The sequence below is a fragment of the Peromyscus eremicus genome, chromosome 1, assembly GCF_949786415.1.
Source record: "Peromyscus eremicus chromosome 1, PerEre_H2_v1, whole genome shotgun sequence".
In the NCBI taxonomy this organism is placed as follows: domain Eukaryota; kingdom Metazoa; phylum Chordata; class Mammalia; order Rodentia; family Cricetidae; genus Peromyscus; species Peromyscus eremicus.
In genome coordinates this window covers 96824499-96839841 of record NC_081416.1, presented here as the reverse complement: position 1 = coordinate 96839841, position 15343 = coordinate 96824499, and the positions used below count along the sequence as shown (strand labels likewise).

General features: G+C 35.7%; 1 protein-coding gene across 1 annotated transcript; it reads left to right on the top strand.

Annotated features, from left to right (window-relative positions):
- Positions 1–13470: 13470 nt before the first annotated feature.
- LOC131911459 (olfactory receptor 52A1-like) lies at positions 13471–14430 on the top strand. The gene has a single exon (XM_059263570.1). It carries the CDS (start codon positions 13471–13473, stop codon positions 14428–14430), a length of 960 nt encoding a protein of 319 aa, XP_059119553.1.
- The last annotated feature ends 913 nt before the right edge of the window (positions 14431–15343 follow it).

Genomic DNA, 15343 nt, shown 5'->3' with positions numbered 1-15343 from the left:
TGTGCTGGAGGCCTCAGAATTTCATAAAAAACATCATGTCAATAGTAAAGGTTTAAAAAAGGATTTTTCCATAACCTGGCAACAAGCCAAAGAAATAGTAAAGAAATGTCCTACTTGTTCCTTCTACAATCAAACGCCATTACCAGCAGGATGTAACCCAAAGGGTACTCAAAGGAATGAAATCTGGCAGATGGACGTGTTTCACTTTGCAGAATTTGGAAAACTGAAATATGTACACCACACTATCGATACTTATTCATGATTTCAGTGGGCAACTGCTTTGAGTTCTGAAAAAGCTGGTTCTGTAATCACTCATTTGCTAGAAGTTATGGCCATCATGGGTATACCTGCACAAATCAAAATTGATAATGCTCCATCATATGTCTCTGTTAAAATAAAACAGTTTTTTGTTTATTACAATATAAAGCATATTACAGGCATACCACATAATCCTACAGGTCAAGCAGTTATAGAAAGATCAAACAGAACTCTAAAGGATATGCTAAATAAACAGAAAGGGGTAACAAAAACCCCCAGAAACAGACTGCATAATGCTCTATTAACTTTGAATTTTCTTAATGCCAATGAGAAAGGAACAACAGCTACAGAGAGACATTGGATAATAAAAAAAACTACAGAATTAAATCAGCCTATATACTTTAAGGATGTGCTGACCTCAGAATGGAAACCAGGGTATGTGTTATGTTGGGGATGAGGTTTTGCTTTTGTTTCTACAGGAGAAGATAAGTTGTGGGTACCATCAAAATTGATAAAGGTTCGATTTGAACAAGAGAAACCTCTTAATTAGAGGAGGTGATAGTTCTTCAACCAGCATGAACATCCAATTTAAACTAACGTATACCAGTAACACATGTCTTTTCATTTGATCAGATAATAACTTGCCAAAAAGGAACATCCCCAAAATTAGTCTTGGGGAAAGGTTTTTGTTTTTGTCTTTTAGGAGAATGAAGGTTAAGGAATTTGAAGAACACTGGACAAATGAGACAACTGAAGAAAAGGGACAAATCATCTATCCCAGGAAACAGAGTGAAACGGCATATGGGTATATATTTTCTAAAAAAAATTTATGTCTTCCTAAATGTTTGTTTCTGCTTTTCTCTAAAAATTTAACACTATTGGTCTTCTAATAGTTCCAGTTCAATTAAAATTTAAAGCTGACTTTGGAGTTGGAGAATGGCTCTCTCCCTCTTTAAACTCAAGCATGTTGTTAAAAGGAAAATGCAAACTCCCTGTATCATGTCAGAATAAAAGAGCCATCTTCTGCTATGGGACAGGAGAAAAGCCAAATTAATTAAGGGACTATTCTATTACTAATCTCAACTCTTTGATTCTATTCTGATTCTTTAAAACTTTTCTTAAAGTATAAATTTTATATCAAAATTTACAAGATTAATATATATATAGATATATAGATATATAGATATATAGATATATATACATTTTAAACTTTGTTAAGATATGAATGGTCATATAGAGTACTAATTAATTCTAGAAAAAAGGCTTCAATTAGCTGCATATATATGTCTTTGTGTTTGAGTCTCTTATCAGTTTTCTGCAGGAATTCACGGCCAGGCCTAACATCAACTGAAGTCTCCAGGAAGAAGATGGGGCCCCACAACAACAACAATTCCACGTGGACAATAATAACATCACTAAGCTGACAAACATCATCTACAGATCAGCTTTGAACTACAAGGTGCTCAGAGCAATTTCGAGATGACTAGATGAGATGATCCAGTCTCAAAGACTACTTGAATAAGGACTTGAGATAAACCCTGAACTTTGGCATTATACACAGATTGGATAATTAAGGATATAGTTACCTTTCCTAGAATTTGACAATTAACCTAAAATTTTTCTTTCAGGATAAAGATACCTTCGCCCATACCCAGCAGGAAGCAATTTTAAGAATACGACACCCACATTCCCAAAGAGGTGGTGTGGGGTGGTTGCTGTGGGATGTTCTGTATGGCAAATGTGTTGCTAATTAGTCAATAAATAAAACACTGATTGGCCATTGGCTAGGCAGGAAGTGTAGGCGGGACAAGGAGGAGAATAAAGCTGGGAAGTAGAAGGCTGAGTCAGAGAGACACTGCCAGCCGCCACGATGACAAACAGCATGTGAAGATGCCAGTAAGCCGTGAGCCACATGGCAAGGTATAGATTTATGGAAATGGATTAATTTAAGCTGTAAGAACAGTTAGCAAGAAGCCTGCCATGGCCATGCAGTTTGTAACCAATATAAGTCTATGTGTTTACTTGGTTGGGTCTGAGCAGCTGTGGGACTGGCAGGTGATAGAGATTTGTCCTGACTGTGGGCCAGGCAGGAAAACTCTAGCTACAGGTGGGTGGTTTTTGGTCTTTTTAATGGGTTTTGGGTCTGGGATAATTTTCATTGTTTAGGGAGTTTGGTTACAAGTTGTTGTCAAGGGTTAGGAAAAAGGCTAAGCAAAGGAGATTAGATTTAAAAAAAAAAGAGAGAGAGAAAGAAAGAAAAGAAGAAAAAGACAATTACTAGTTTTAAATACTTTACATTGGATTGGATTGTTTTATATTGTATACAAATTATATATATTGAAATTGATATTGTTAGAAAATGCTATATGTATATTTCTAATTGTACTTATACCGTTCATTTAACAATACAATTTTCTGATCCTTGAATGTTATTATTACCAACTATTAGGATATAAAGAAATGAAAGTTAGTAGCTAGACATTACAATAGAACTTGTAGTCATATTAGATATGTTTTAAAAATTGAGCAGATATATTTTAGACAGGTCACCTTCAAACCCTTCAGAGAACTACAGAATATGGCATTTAAAATGTTTTAATAACTTAGAAAATTTTTCTTTTTTGTTATGACTATGAGACATGTCGGCTCCTGGCAGTACCAATCTACTTCAGAGAAAATATGGGCATTGAAGAAACTGCGTATGGAGTTAGCTTTCATTGTGGCAAAAGTTAGCCACTGGACAACAAAGTATCCTCGAATCAACTGCTGACAAAATGGACAGACAGGACATGAAACAAAGGACTACTGATTCTTGCCAAAACAAGTGTGGTTATGTCTTTATCAAAAGGCATCTTCTGAGGCCAGGACTATATGGCACCATCCCTGAAGTGGCCTTCACAATTCGGAAAAGGTACAGTGCCCTTTTCTTTGAAGGCAGCTGAAAAGGCAGTGGGCCGATGGCTTCTGATGTGCAATGGAACAGCAGCTGAAAGTTATTCTTGAAGAGTAACTAAGCTCATGCCTCTCAATAGTAAACTGGCATTTGATAGAGGGATGTGGAGAAGAACGGGATGCTGAGATGAAGCCATATATACACAGCCAAGAAGAATGGACAGCTGAATTAAAAAACCATCAATAATTTCCAGAATTTAAAATCCTGAGTCATGACATGACACTAGTGGAATTCAGGTGTTTTTGGTACATGGACTGCTCTCACCCAAAATGAGGTTGAACTGTTGACCTTGTGTACATCCTACTTCACAAATGAGTGTGTCAGATATGCTAAGCCTATAGGCTGAAGATGATGCCCCAGCATTGCGGAGAAACCTCAGGTGACTGTCCAGGCAGCTGGCTGTTTCTGTCAACTCACAAATTTTTTGGAAGTTGCTTGCATGCACTTTCTGTTTTTATTTTTGTTAGCTAATATTATTTCCTTCTTGGGTCTCTGAGGGAGTTGAAGATTAGTTAGTTATAGATGAAGGTTAGTTAGTTATAGTTGAAGATTAATTAGGATAGAAAGTGAATTAGATACATTTTGGACTTACCAAAATAGGATAGATAATGAAATTATTTTCTCTGAATTTGTCAAATACAAATGGACTAGACATTGTTTAGACATTTATTACTTGTATATATTGTATATAGTCATTGTACTTTTGTATATAGTTTTTCTTTTGTTAGTTATAACCTTTTTCTTTTTTTCCTTTTTATTAAAATAGAAAAGGGGAAATGTGGTGGTATTTTACTTGTACTGAAATGTGATTTTAATTGTATGTTAATAAATAAAGTTGCCTGAGGGTCAGAGCTATTAGAGCCATAGCAAGTGTGTGGCGGCGGTGGCGCACGCCTTTAAGGACCTGGAGGGCGGTACATACAGGCAGTGACGAGGCAGTCACATGTTTGGGTTTACAACCAATGAGAAGGCAGAACAGCTAGACTTGATAAAGACATACACACAGGAAGTAGGCCCCTTTCGGAGAGCTCTCTTGACTGAAGAGGATCGCTGAAGCAGGAAGGGTGAGGCTCTTTGCTCTGACCTCTTGGCTTTCTTCTCTGAATCGGCTCTGTGTTTCTTATTTAATAAGACGGTTGGTAACCTCTACACCTATATGACAAGAACTTTTAAGTCCCTGAAAAAAGAAATTGAAGAAGATGTCAGAAAATGGAAAGATCTCCCACGCTCATGGATAGGCAGGACTAACATAGTAAAAATGGCAATCTTACCAAAAGCAATCTACAGATTCAATGCAATCCCCATCAAAATACCAACACAATTCTTCACAGACCTGGAAAGAATAATACTCAACTTCATATGGAAAAACAAAAAACCCAGGATAGCCAAAAGAATCCTGTACAATAACACAACCTCTGGAGGCATCACGATCCCATAAAACATCTTGGTACTGGCATAAAAACCGACATGTGGACCAATGGAATTGAATTGAAGACCCTGATATTAATCCACACACCTATGAACATAAAATTTTTGACAAAGAAGCCGAAAGTGCACAATGGAAAAAAGAAAGCATCTTCAACAAATGGTGCTGGCAAAACTGGATATCAACATGTAGAAGGCTGCAAATAGATCCATATCTATCACCGTGCACAAAACTTAAGTCCAAGTGGATCAAGGACCTCAACATAAATCCAGCTGCTCTGAACCTGCTAGAAGAGAAAGTAGGAAGTAGTCTTGAACGCATTGGCATAGGAGACCACTTCCTAAATAGAACACCAGTAGCACAGACACTGAGAGAAACAATCAATCAATGGGACCTCTTGAAACTGAGAAGCTTTTGTAGAGCAAAGGATACGGTCAACAAGGCAAAGCGACAGCCTACAGAATGGGAAAAGATCTTCACCAACCCCACATCTAACAGAGGACTGATATCCAGAATATATAAGGAACTCAAGAAATTAGACATCAAAATGCCCAACAGTCTGATTAAGAGATGGGCTATAGAACCAAACAGAGAATTCTCAACAGAGGAAACTCAAATGGCTGAAAGACATTTAAGGAATTGCTCAATATCCCTAATCATCAGGGAAATGCAAATCAAAACAACTCTGAGATACCACCTTACGCCTGTCAGAATGGCTAAGATCAAAAACACTGAAGACACCTTATGCTGGAGTGGATGTGGAGCTAGGGGAACTCTCCTCCACTGCTGGTGGGAATGCAAGCTTGTACAACCACTTTGGAAATCAATATGGCGCTTTCTTAGAAAATTGGGAATCCATCTCCCCCAAGATCCAGCTACACCACTCTTGGGCATATACCCAAGGAATGCTCAACCACACCACAAGAGCACTTGTTCAGCTATGTTCATATCAGCATTGTTTGTAATAGCCAGAACATGGAAATAGCCTAGATGCCCTTCAACTGAAGAATGGATAAACAAAATGTGGTACATATACACAATGGAATACTACTCAGCAGAGAAAAACAATGACTTCATGAGGTTTGCAGACAAATGGATGCATCTAGAAAAAATCATCCTGAGTGAGGTAACCCAGACTCAGAAAGACAAACCTGTTTCACTCTTAACTAGACTGCGATGGTGACTAAGAGTTCATTGCAGAAGAACTATGTTGTTTATATCCTTCCTTCTAAACCCAATCTAATTTTTTCAATGAATATTTCATGCTTCTCTAGTATTTCTTAGTCAGGGTAAATTAGGATGTCTGTCATGTGGGCACAGATATATGAGTGCTAGAAGCATATGCTTGTGGTCCTACATATTCAGGAGGTTGAGCCAGAGGGAATCACAAATTTAAATTTCCCCTGCATTCCAGAGTGAGTTCAAGCCAGCTTGAGCTTTTAAGACCATGACTCACATCTATATATGATGTACAATATATATATATATATATATATATATATATATGTATATGTATATATATATATATTGCTTAAGATGTAGCTGAGTGATAGAGTAAATGTGCAATATTTCATTTTTTAAGAAAGGATTTATTTATTTTACTTTCTTTATATGGATGTTCTGCTTGCATGAATATATGTGCACCATATGCATAACTGTAGGATATCCTAGAACTGGGGTTATGGATGGTTGTGATCCACCTTATGGGTACTAAGAATTGAATCCAGGTACTCTGCAAGAACAACTAGTAATCTTATCCACTAAGCCATCTCTCCAGCTCCTACATCTTAAAACTCACATGTCAAACACCTTTCTGATTGCCTTTCCCAAAATTAATAGCAAATTATGACAGTGTAGAACCTTTGTTAATGGCCCAAATCTTTAAAAGTTTGTTTTATTTATTGTGTATAGAATGAATGATGTTTAAAATTTGTGTGTGCATTGATGAATAATTTCCATTCTCACTTCAAACTACTTCTCATGCATCTATAGTTACACTACAAATTATATTGCAATTTATATTACCATTCAAATGAGCACATTATCTATGTAATCGTGCCTCATTTCCTTGGTAAGTACATTCTTTCCACTTGAAATTCTACATGATATATTTACTCATTTAACACTGAATTTTGAAAACTAAGATAAATGTATCATTGGCAAAGCTCAATGACATGTAAGGATCACAGAGTGGTGGGAGCAAGAGAATGAGCTAGAACTGGCAGAAAGGACTTTCTGGGTGCTGGGAACTTTCAGCATCATATTTTGGGTGCTGTTTTTTGGGTGGTGGTTCCTAGTGGTTCCTAGTAGTGTACATATTCTACATTGCATCAAGATTGTTATACTAAGGTGAACACTTAGATGGTTAGGTTTACTTTAGTGCTATTATATAACAGCTGCTATAAAAGTTAACGCACTTATCTTACTGTGGAATCACACTCTTGTTTGTCTTGACAAAATACCAAATAATGGAATCATTGGAAGAGAATGTAGATATATATTTTTGTTTGGAAACTTTCAGTAGAGAGAAAAATGAAAACATTAATATGACATTTGAAAAACAGAATATAAACATGATGTTTATGTCAAGAACGTAGCTATCAAGGACAAGAAGAACTATTTTTAGAATATTTTTGTGGAAATGATAAAATTACGTTATCATCATTTATATTGATGTTTGAGAAATGAAAGAGATTAGACACAAAAAATACAGAAGATTGATGAGACCTGATTTCAAACAACTAAATGGGGTAGAGAAACGAAAACAGAAGCTAAACCTGAATTAATAATAATTCTTAGGTAAACGTCAAAGAAAGGAAGAGAAAAAAGTGGAACAAAGTTGACAGCTGTCAGTTTGTTTACTTCTCTAAGAACAGAATTAATCTTGAGCCTTCACAAATGATTGTGGAGCTGGATAGACTTCAGAATGTTGGAATGTTGAACACAGACCCATCAGTGATGATCCCACCCAAGGGTAGAGAATGTGTCAGAAACTGAGTCACATTCTGAGGGGAGTAAAGCTTCTGAGAAGATATTGTCTGGAATCTTTGTTAAAATGGTGTAGTTTCATCATCCTTGTCTTAGGTGCTATTATCTGAAACCTGACAGAGAAAGGCAGGTTGTCTTTTTTCTTTCCCATTTTTATAATTAGTGTGTTATTGGTATCATTTGACAAATGACTGACTTACTAAACTCAGCATTTTAAATGCCTGCCAGTTATTGACATTGAAATGTATAACGGTTAATGATATATGGAACTTTCTACCTTGGGATTTGGGAAGATCCCCAATGAAACCATCGTATATGTATATATATATACACTGTCACTTAATGACAAGCAAACAATATCAAGGAACGAAGAACTGTGTGTGAATAATTCAAATCAAGTTATTTCAGGACTATGAGAGCTTTGGAGAAAGATGCATTAGATTCAGGCATGGGTGCTGACACTGACCACCCCAGCACTTGAGAGGGAGGAAGCAGAAGGACCATGGATTCGAGGTCTTCCTCAGTTACATGGCAAATTAGAAGCTACCCTGGATAGCCTGAGACTGTCTCTCAGAAAACCAATTAGCTCACCAACCAACTCAACAGCAAAGAAGATGCACTGGTATTAGTATGCTCCATTTGATTTTGACCTAACTGTTTAAAGAATTAGCTCATTTGCTTCTCAGTGCACATTTATAAGTGGAAGTTGATTAAAGGAAATTTAGACTCTTTTTGGATAACATGGAGAACTTGTCTTCTGAGCTATTGTATATTATGCTGTGTATGGTTAACAGGACTAAAAAAATAGCTATAGTAAGAGCGGTGGCACACTAAAAAATCAGGTGTCCTTAAAAAATTAGATAATGACAAATTTTCTGATGTATCAATAGTGGGAACTTAGAAAAACTTATGTGTGCAAAAGTAGATTTTAATTGTATTCAAAAGTAAAATAATGGGCTATGGTCTAGTCTAGTAGTTGAATTCTTTCTTCGCATTTACAGAATTTGATTACCAGTACATAGGACACAAATTCATACAGGCATATATATACCTGTGGAAATCACTACAAAATGTTGTTCAACAGAACTGACATTCATTAAATAGTTGGTTGAAGTTGATAGTAGGCATCACTGGTACATTTATAAGAATAGTTATTAGTCAGCTACTTTAGCTTCAGGTTCTTGACAGATGGATGGAAAAGATAGCTTTGATAGCTAAATACTCAGAAATCACTGTTGTTTTCTGGACCTTGCAATTGTCAGAATCACTATGCTATGAAATGATGCATAGAATCTAATTCTTTTGCCAAGGAGACTACTTTCCATTTTAAAATATCATTGGACTTCCAATGTGTGTGTTCTAGTCCTAATGGTAGTTTGCTTTGGGCAAATAAAGGCAGGATTCAGGAGAATAACTTGTGAAGTTAGAAGGACAAGGATGTTCTTGGCTCATGCTGTAGTGGAAAGTACTGTGGTTCTTCTGTCAACATCTAACTGTGCTGAAACTTTGAATTGATATAACCAGTCAATGCTTCAGCCCTTCAGCCTTCATACCTCCCAGGTATGTCTTTCTCTCTACAGACTTTAAACTGAGAGTAATGAAAACTTATTTTAGTAAAAATATAATAAAAAAGTAAAGAATACTTCATTCAGTTTTTTCCCATGGTTTATTTGCTTTTATTATTTTTTATGAAGTAGGTGTTACTTAAATTAATGCATCTTTTAATTTTTTTATTTTATTTTTTGAGATTATAATATAATAACATCATTTCTCCCTTCCCTTTCCTCCCTCTAAACTCACCCATGTATTTCTCCATACATTTCCTTTTAAATTTATACAAGCAACATTATGCAGACTAAAGAGATGTTTACATATTTAGGAATAATGCACCTATTAGTTGTTTTCAAAGAAATTACATAATACATGATTGTAATTATGGTCCCAAAGTAGTTAATGACAACTTCCTTGTCTGTAGTCAATAGGATTCGAATTAACTCTACAACTTTGCAATATTTTGAAAATGAAAAAGGAGTATTTCAGGATAACCTCTTAATTGTCTCTGAGAAAGCTCAACCAATGTTTGAATTATGAAATTATGAAGGAAATATGATAAAGATGAAGCAATAATGTACCATAAAGGTTCAGTATTTGATCCATTTGCCAAGCAAGATTTTTTCTCAGGGCAAAGAACATCCCAGATTCTATTTACTTTCTTACTTCTTTTAATATCATTTAGTTTTAACTATCATTGTTTACTTTCGGTAGACATTGATAACATGTTTGTAATTGTGTTATTTAGGAATTCTAAGGTTCATCAGGTTGGGACCCTAATATCTCTTATAGGAACTGGTTTTTAGGGAAGCGAGGTACGTGAGTAACCTCCATTAAGTTTCTATATGATTCTAAAACCCAGAAAGGATAAAAATTACTTGATTTAATTAAGAAATTGGCACTTTTAAAATATAGTGCTTAGAATTCTAAAAACAAATGAATAAATAAAAGCATAAAAATGCAAAGTAATTAGCATACTGATTAGGATGTTACTTTTGTATTCCAACCATAATCATATGATGACTGTTAGTGAGAAGTATCTGTGATGTACATCTCTTTGTCACCAGCACTTTCCTCTTTTGGGGGACTTTTCTTCTCATCTGTTACAAATAATCTTTCATTTCCCTCTGCTTCTGTTTCTTTTTTTTTTTTATTTTGCAATACAGTTCAGTTCTATATATCAGCCAAGGATTCCCTTGTTCTCCCCCTTCCCACTTCTGTTTCTTATACTCTTCAGTATTACAATGACTGTTCCAGTTATGAAAGCAATGCCAGACTTTTAGTAAGCTTTTATATATTTAGTTTAAGTATTGTTCCAAATAATGATCTGTTGGAGAGAATATTTCACTAAACTTATGAGAAGAAAGAGAAGTATTCTCAAGGTATAGATTATGAAACTGGAAAACAGATTTAAGCAAATTTTGTACGTGGAAAGTGGGCATCAAATACTAATATTTAGATCATTTTGCTGATTATTTTTTCAAGCCTTTGTTTTAAACATTCTTTGAAAAGGCACATAATCTGATAAAAGTGCTATCATACAGTGGGGGAAGCATAATACACTTTTTGCCTTTAAACTGCTGGGCAATTATTGAATGAAAAAAAGAAGCTTCTCTAATTTCTGGCACATCAAGTCATAAGTGTCATAAACAGCATGTGGCTCTTTCAGCAGTTCTTCTACCCTATTTTCCCGAAACACCATACTCAAACAACAAAATAAAATGCTTTTCACACTGTTTACAAAACTGATACTTAGGGATGTTTTGCCCATAGTCCATTCACTGGTGTTGTTGAGTAGTATTAAACTAGAGCTCTGTGTTCCTCCATGCCCTGTTTATGACAAAATTTGAGTCCCAGATTATTTTTGTTCTCCCATAAACGCACATAATATAAAAAGAAGCCTATGCTTAACTGATAGAGTGCAGAGAACTGCCATCCAGGAAGGAAGAGAAAAAGTTCTTCACTAATATCTCAAACATGTTCCCTTATGAGGGTCCTGATGTGAACAGATGAAAATAAATCCTTCATGGAAGATATTGGAGTCAGTGTCTATATACGGAAAGATTGGAGAAAAATTCTAAATATATTTCTTAAATTCTAAATATTTTTTTAAATAGACTGATGAATAAAACTGCAATTAAAAGGGATGGAAAAGGTTTCAAATAATTAGATCCCCCCAAATAAGTGTGCATTATATTAAAAATCTTCAAGAAACTTTGCTTTTTATTTTAAATCCATATTTTACTCTTTTTCCAATTGATTCAAACAAGTATAATTCTCAAATTATCATAAAATATCCCATAAAAGTTAAAAATGTCCAAAATGTTTTCCTCATTTCATGTACGTTTACACACAGGTCTATTATTTACCTACTGTGGTCTAATAAAAATTTGAAAGTCTCTCAAAACAGTAGCAAAAATAATCTGTTTGTACAGCTTACCATACGATAAAAAAAAAAAAAATTGATGTCAAAACTCCTAATGCTTTCAAAGCAGCCAGGCACATGTTTGGTGAACAACAAGAATACCAAAGCAGGCTAGGTGCCTTCTGAAGCTCTGATAAAAACAGCAATTCCTTTGACTCACACATACCTCAGAGCTATCCCAAGGGATGAATGTAAATTGGGAGGAAGGAACACATTATTCCTTAACCATCCAAGAAAAACAGAGCTCCAGGCATTCACAGTACATCTGAGTTACTGCTTTCAGCTCCTACAGAAGAAATTTCATGTAGGAAGCAATGCCTTATCTCTTCCTAGAATGAGAATCATAAAGCAGAATGAAAATATCAATGGTCTTGTGAGTAGTGTACACACTAACCTGAGTCTTGTGCATCCTTCTTTCTTGCACAGAGCCATGGGCTTCAGTACCTCCACTGGGACCTGAGAATAGATCATTGAGAACCAAAGCCCACACTAACCCCCAGCCACTCTGCAACAGTGAACCACCTAAAGTCTGTGTTGATGTGTGACTCGCATTGGACTGCTGCGAAAGTTCCAATAATATCCATTTACTTGAAAGTCTGAACTATAAGGTACTTATGACAGTTTAAGTTTCCTATATCAAGAGTCTGATGGTAAGAGATGCAAACATAGATTCTTCACAATAAGGCTTTTCACAGTAGGGAATTGGAGATGAGCGCTAATTGGAAAAAGTACCCAAGATATCTTCCTGGGTTTAACAGACACTTCTGCTCTAAAAATATACATGTCTTGATGAGACACAGTGCTCACATCCTATATGCTTTGTCCTACAAGAATCTCAAGTAGACTGCCTCTTGTCTACAACAAGCAGGCTAATCTCAACGGGGGTTAAAATCCGTGGCTGATATGTAGAACTGAATTGTATTGCAAAATAAAAATTTAAAAAAAATTAAATTAAAAAAAAAAACAAAACAATTCACAGCCAAGTCACCAATCACAACTGAAATAGCTAACAGTTACTCAAAGACTTCACACAGACACTGTGATGTTGCCTTGGCACCAGAAACATGAATATTGTTAATTAATTCTCCATAAGGTCTAACTTATTTTTGCACTTTCATTGAAACTGGAATGTAAAATATCCTCTTAATAACACATATTTTATCCACTTTCCAACATTCTACTAAGGAGCAACCAAATTCTAATTCATTGAAGAAACACTGTATTTTACCAGTCTCTTTTATAATCACAGCTATCACCCTGAGAAGCAACAGATTGTTCAATATCTTGAGGAAAGAAAGACTGATTCTAAGAAGATTAAAAAATCTGTCCAAAATTGTCCTTGGGAACAGATACCAGTGATCAGAATAATACTTTCCTAGGGGCAGAATGGCTCATAAATAATGCTCTCATGGGATCACTGATTAGGTAAAAAGAGATCTCTTCTAAGACCAAAACTCACAGAAGAATTTTTCAGTTTGATGATTAATGGTTTTCTTCTAGAAGTAAAGGAAGAACAGATAGTTAAAACTCCCAAGCAAATGAGTGTGGAGGTCCCGAAGAGGCGGAATAGAGCTCTCACTGGGGTATTTGCATGTACAAAAGACATCAGTAATCCAGACACTTTCACTTTTACCTCTTTCATGGAACTATTGAAGGCTTCATGTGAGTGTTTGCTTCTACCATGACAAGCATCATAGACCTTTCATCACCAACTGAACAAAGAACCATGGGAGGCTATGTTCTTTGCTCAATATTTACTGTAGTTGAATGCTAGTAACTGCTTGACAAAGAATAAGCTTAATTATATATTTTCATTTTCCTCCCAAATTCTCTTTTTTCAGGTATTATGGTCAGTGGCAAGAAGACAGAATGATGAGCTCAATGAAACCCAACATGTCATATCTGAACCCTAGAACTGTAATTTTGATCGGAATCCCTGGACTAGAGCATCTGCAGTTTTGGATTGGATTTCCATTCTTTGCAGTGTGTCTAGTGGCTCTTTTGGGAAATATTATTTTATTGATCATCATCCCAGCTGAGCGTAGCTTGCACCAGCCCATGTATATCTTCTTGGCTGTGCTGGCAGCCACAGACATAGGACTCTGTGCAGCTATTGCCCCCAAAATGTTAGCCATCTTTTGGTTTAGAGCTCATTACATGGCCTTTGATGCCTGCCTAGCCCAGCTGTTCTTCATCCACACTTTGCAGGGCATGGAGTCTGGTATTCTATTGGCAATGGCTTTTGATCGTTACATTGCCATCTGTGATCCTCTGAGGCACACATCCATCCTCACACCTTCAATTCTGGTTCGTATGATAGTGGTGGTCGTAATGCGAGCAATAGTGCTAGTAGGTCTGTTACCAATTCTAATAAAAAGACTGCATCTTTTCCATTCCATTCGAATTGACCACTCTTATTGTGAACACATGGCTGTGGTGAAGCTTGCAGCAGATGATGTACAAGTCAATAAAATATGTGGCCTTTTTGTGGGGTTTAGCATTCTGGGATTTGATATGATTTTTATCCTCATATCTTATGCACTGATATTCCAGGCTGTTTTTCATCTTCAACAGAAGGAGGCACGGATCAAAGCCTTCAACACCTGCACAGCTCATATTTTTGTTTTTCTAGAGTTTTATATTCTAGCCTTTTTCTCCTTTTTCAGCCACCGTTTTGGCCATGTTGTTCCTTCAACTCACATTCTTCTGTCTACCATCTACCTCCTCCTGCCTCCTGCTCTCAACCCTATTGTCTACGGTGTAAAAAACATGGTCATTCGTAAGAGGGTGGCGCAGATCTTCCTTCTAAATCGTGGATGTCAACAGTGATCTGCCAGACACCGCCTTGCAGAAAAGCCTGTTGCTTTCTAGAGATGAGAAAGGTTTCTGCTCTGTGCTCATTGTACAGGTTCCACATCCTCATGATGGAACATGAAGAGATTCATTTCCACAATTAGACATGGATTGAAATAGAAAGTCTTCAGAATAAGACTACTGTCATGTCCCCATCTCAGATATGTTTGATTTCAAATACATATATCTCATATTTTCCTTTTCTTTAATTAGGTTTAATCTGTGGTACATGTAATTTTTGATTAAAAATAAGTGTTAGTTATTTGCTGATTACTCAACGTAATATTTTTAATATATCATCTAATGCATAGGTTCATTTTAGTTGTTGATTTCATTGTATTGTTCATATTTTGTATTTTCATCTTATTAAATTAAAAATAATAAAAGTAAGTTAAAATTTAATAGGATTCATACTCACTATGATTATTATGCTAATAATTACTTATTGAGATTTTTATTGATTTCTAAATAAGGTCTTATTTACTTGTATTTTAATCATTGCCATTAAAAAGTGTTAATATTTGCATTTTGTCCCAGTAAAACCATTATACTATGTGGCTTTGTAATTAATATGTTTACTGTTTATTGGATTGTGTGTGTGTGTTTGTGTTTGTGTGTGTATGTGTGTGTGTGTGTGTGTAAATGATCTGTTTACAACTTAATTTAAGGGATTAAGGAAATGGTTCAGTGGTTATGAGTGAGCACTTGTTAATCTCTCAAAAGACCTGGGTTTGGTTCCTATCATACACATCCTGGTTCACAACCACCTGGTTCACAACCACCAGAGAATCTGACACATTTTACTGACCTCTGTGGGCAGGTAGTACACACTTGTTGCAAATTCATATATGAAGAAAACACGCTCAAGCACATAAAATAAAATAAATAT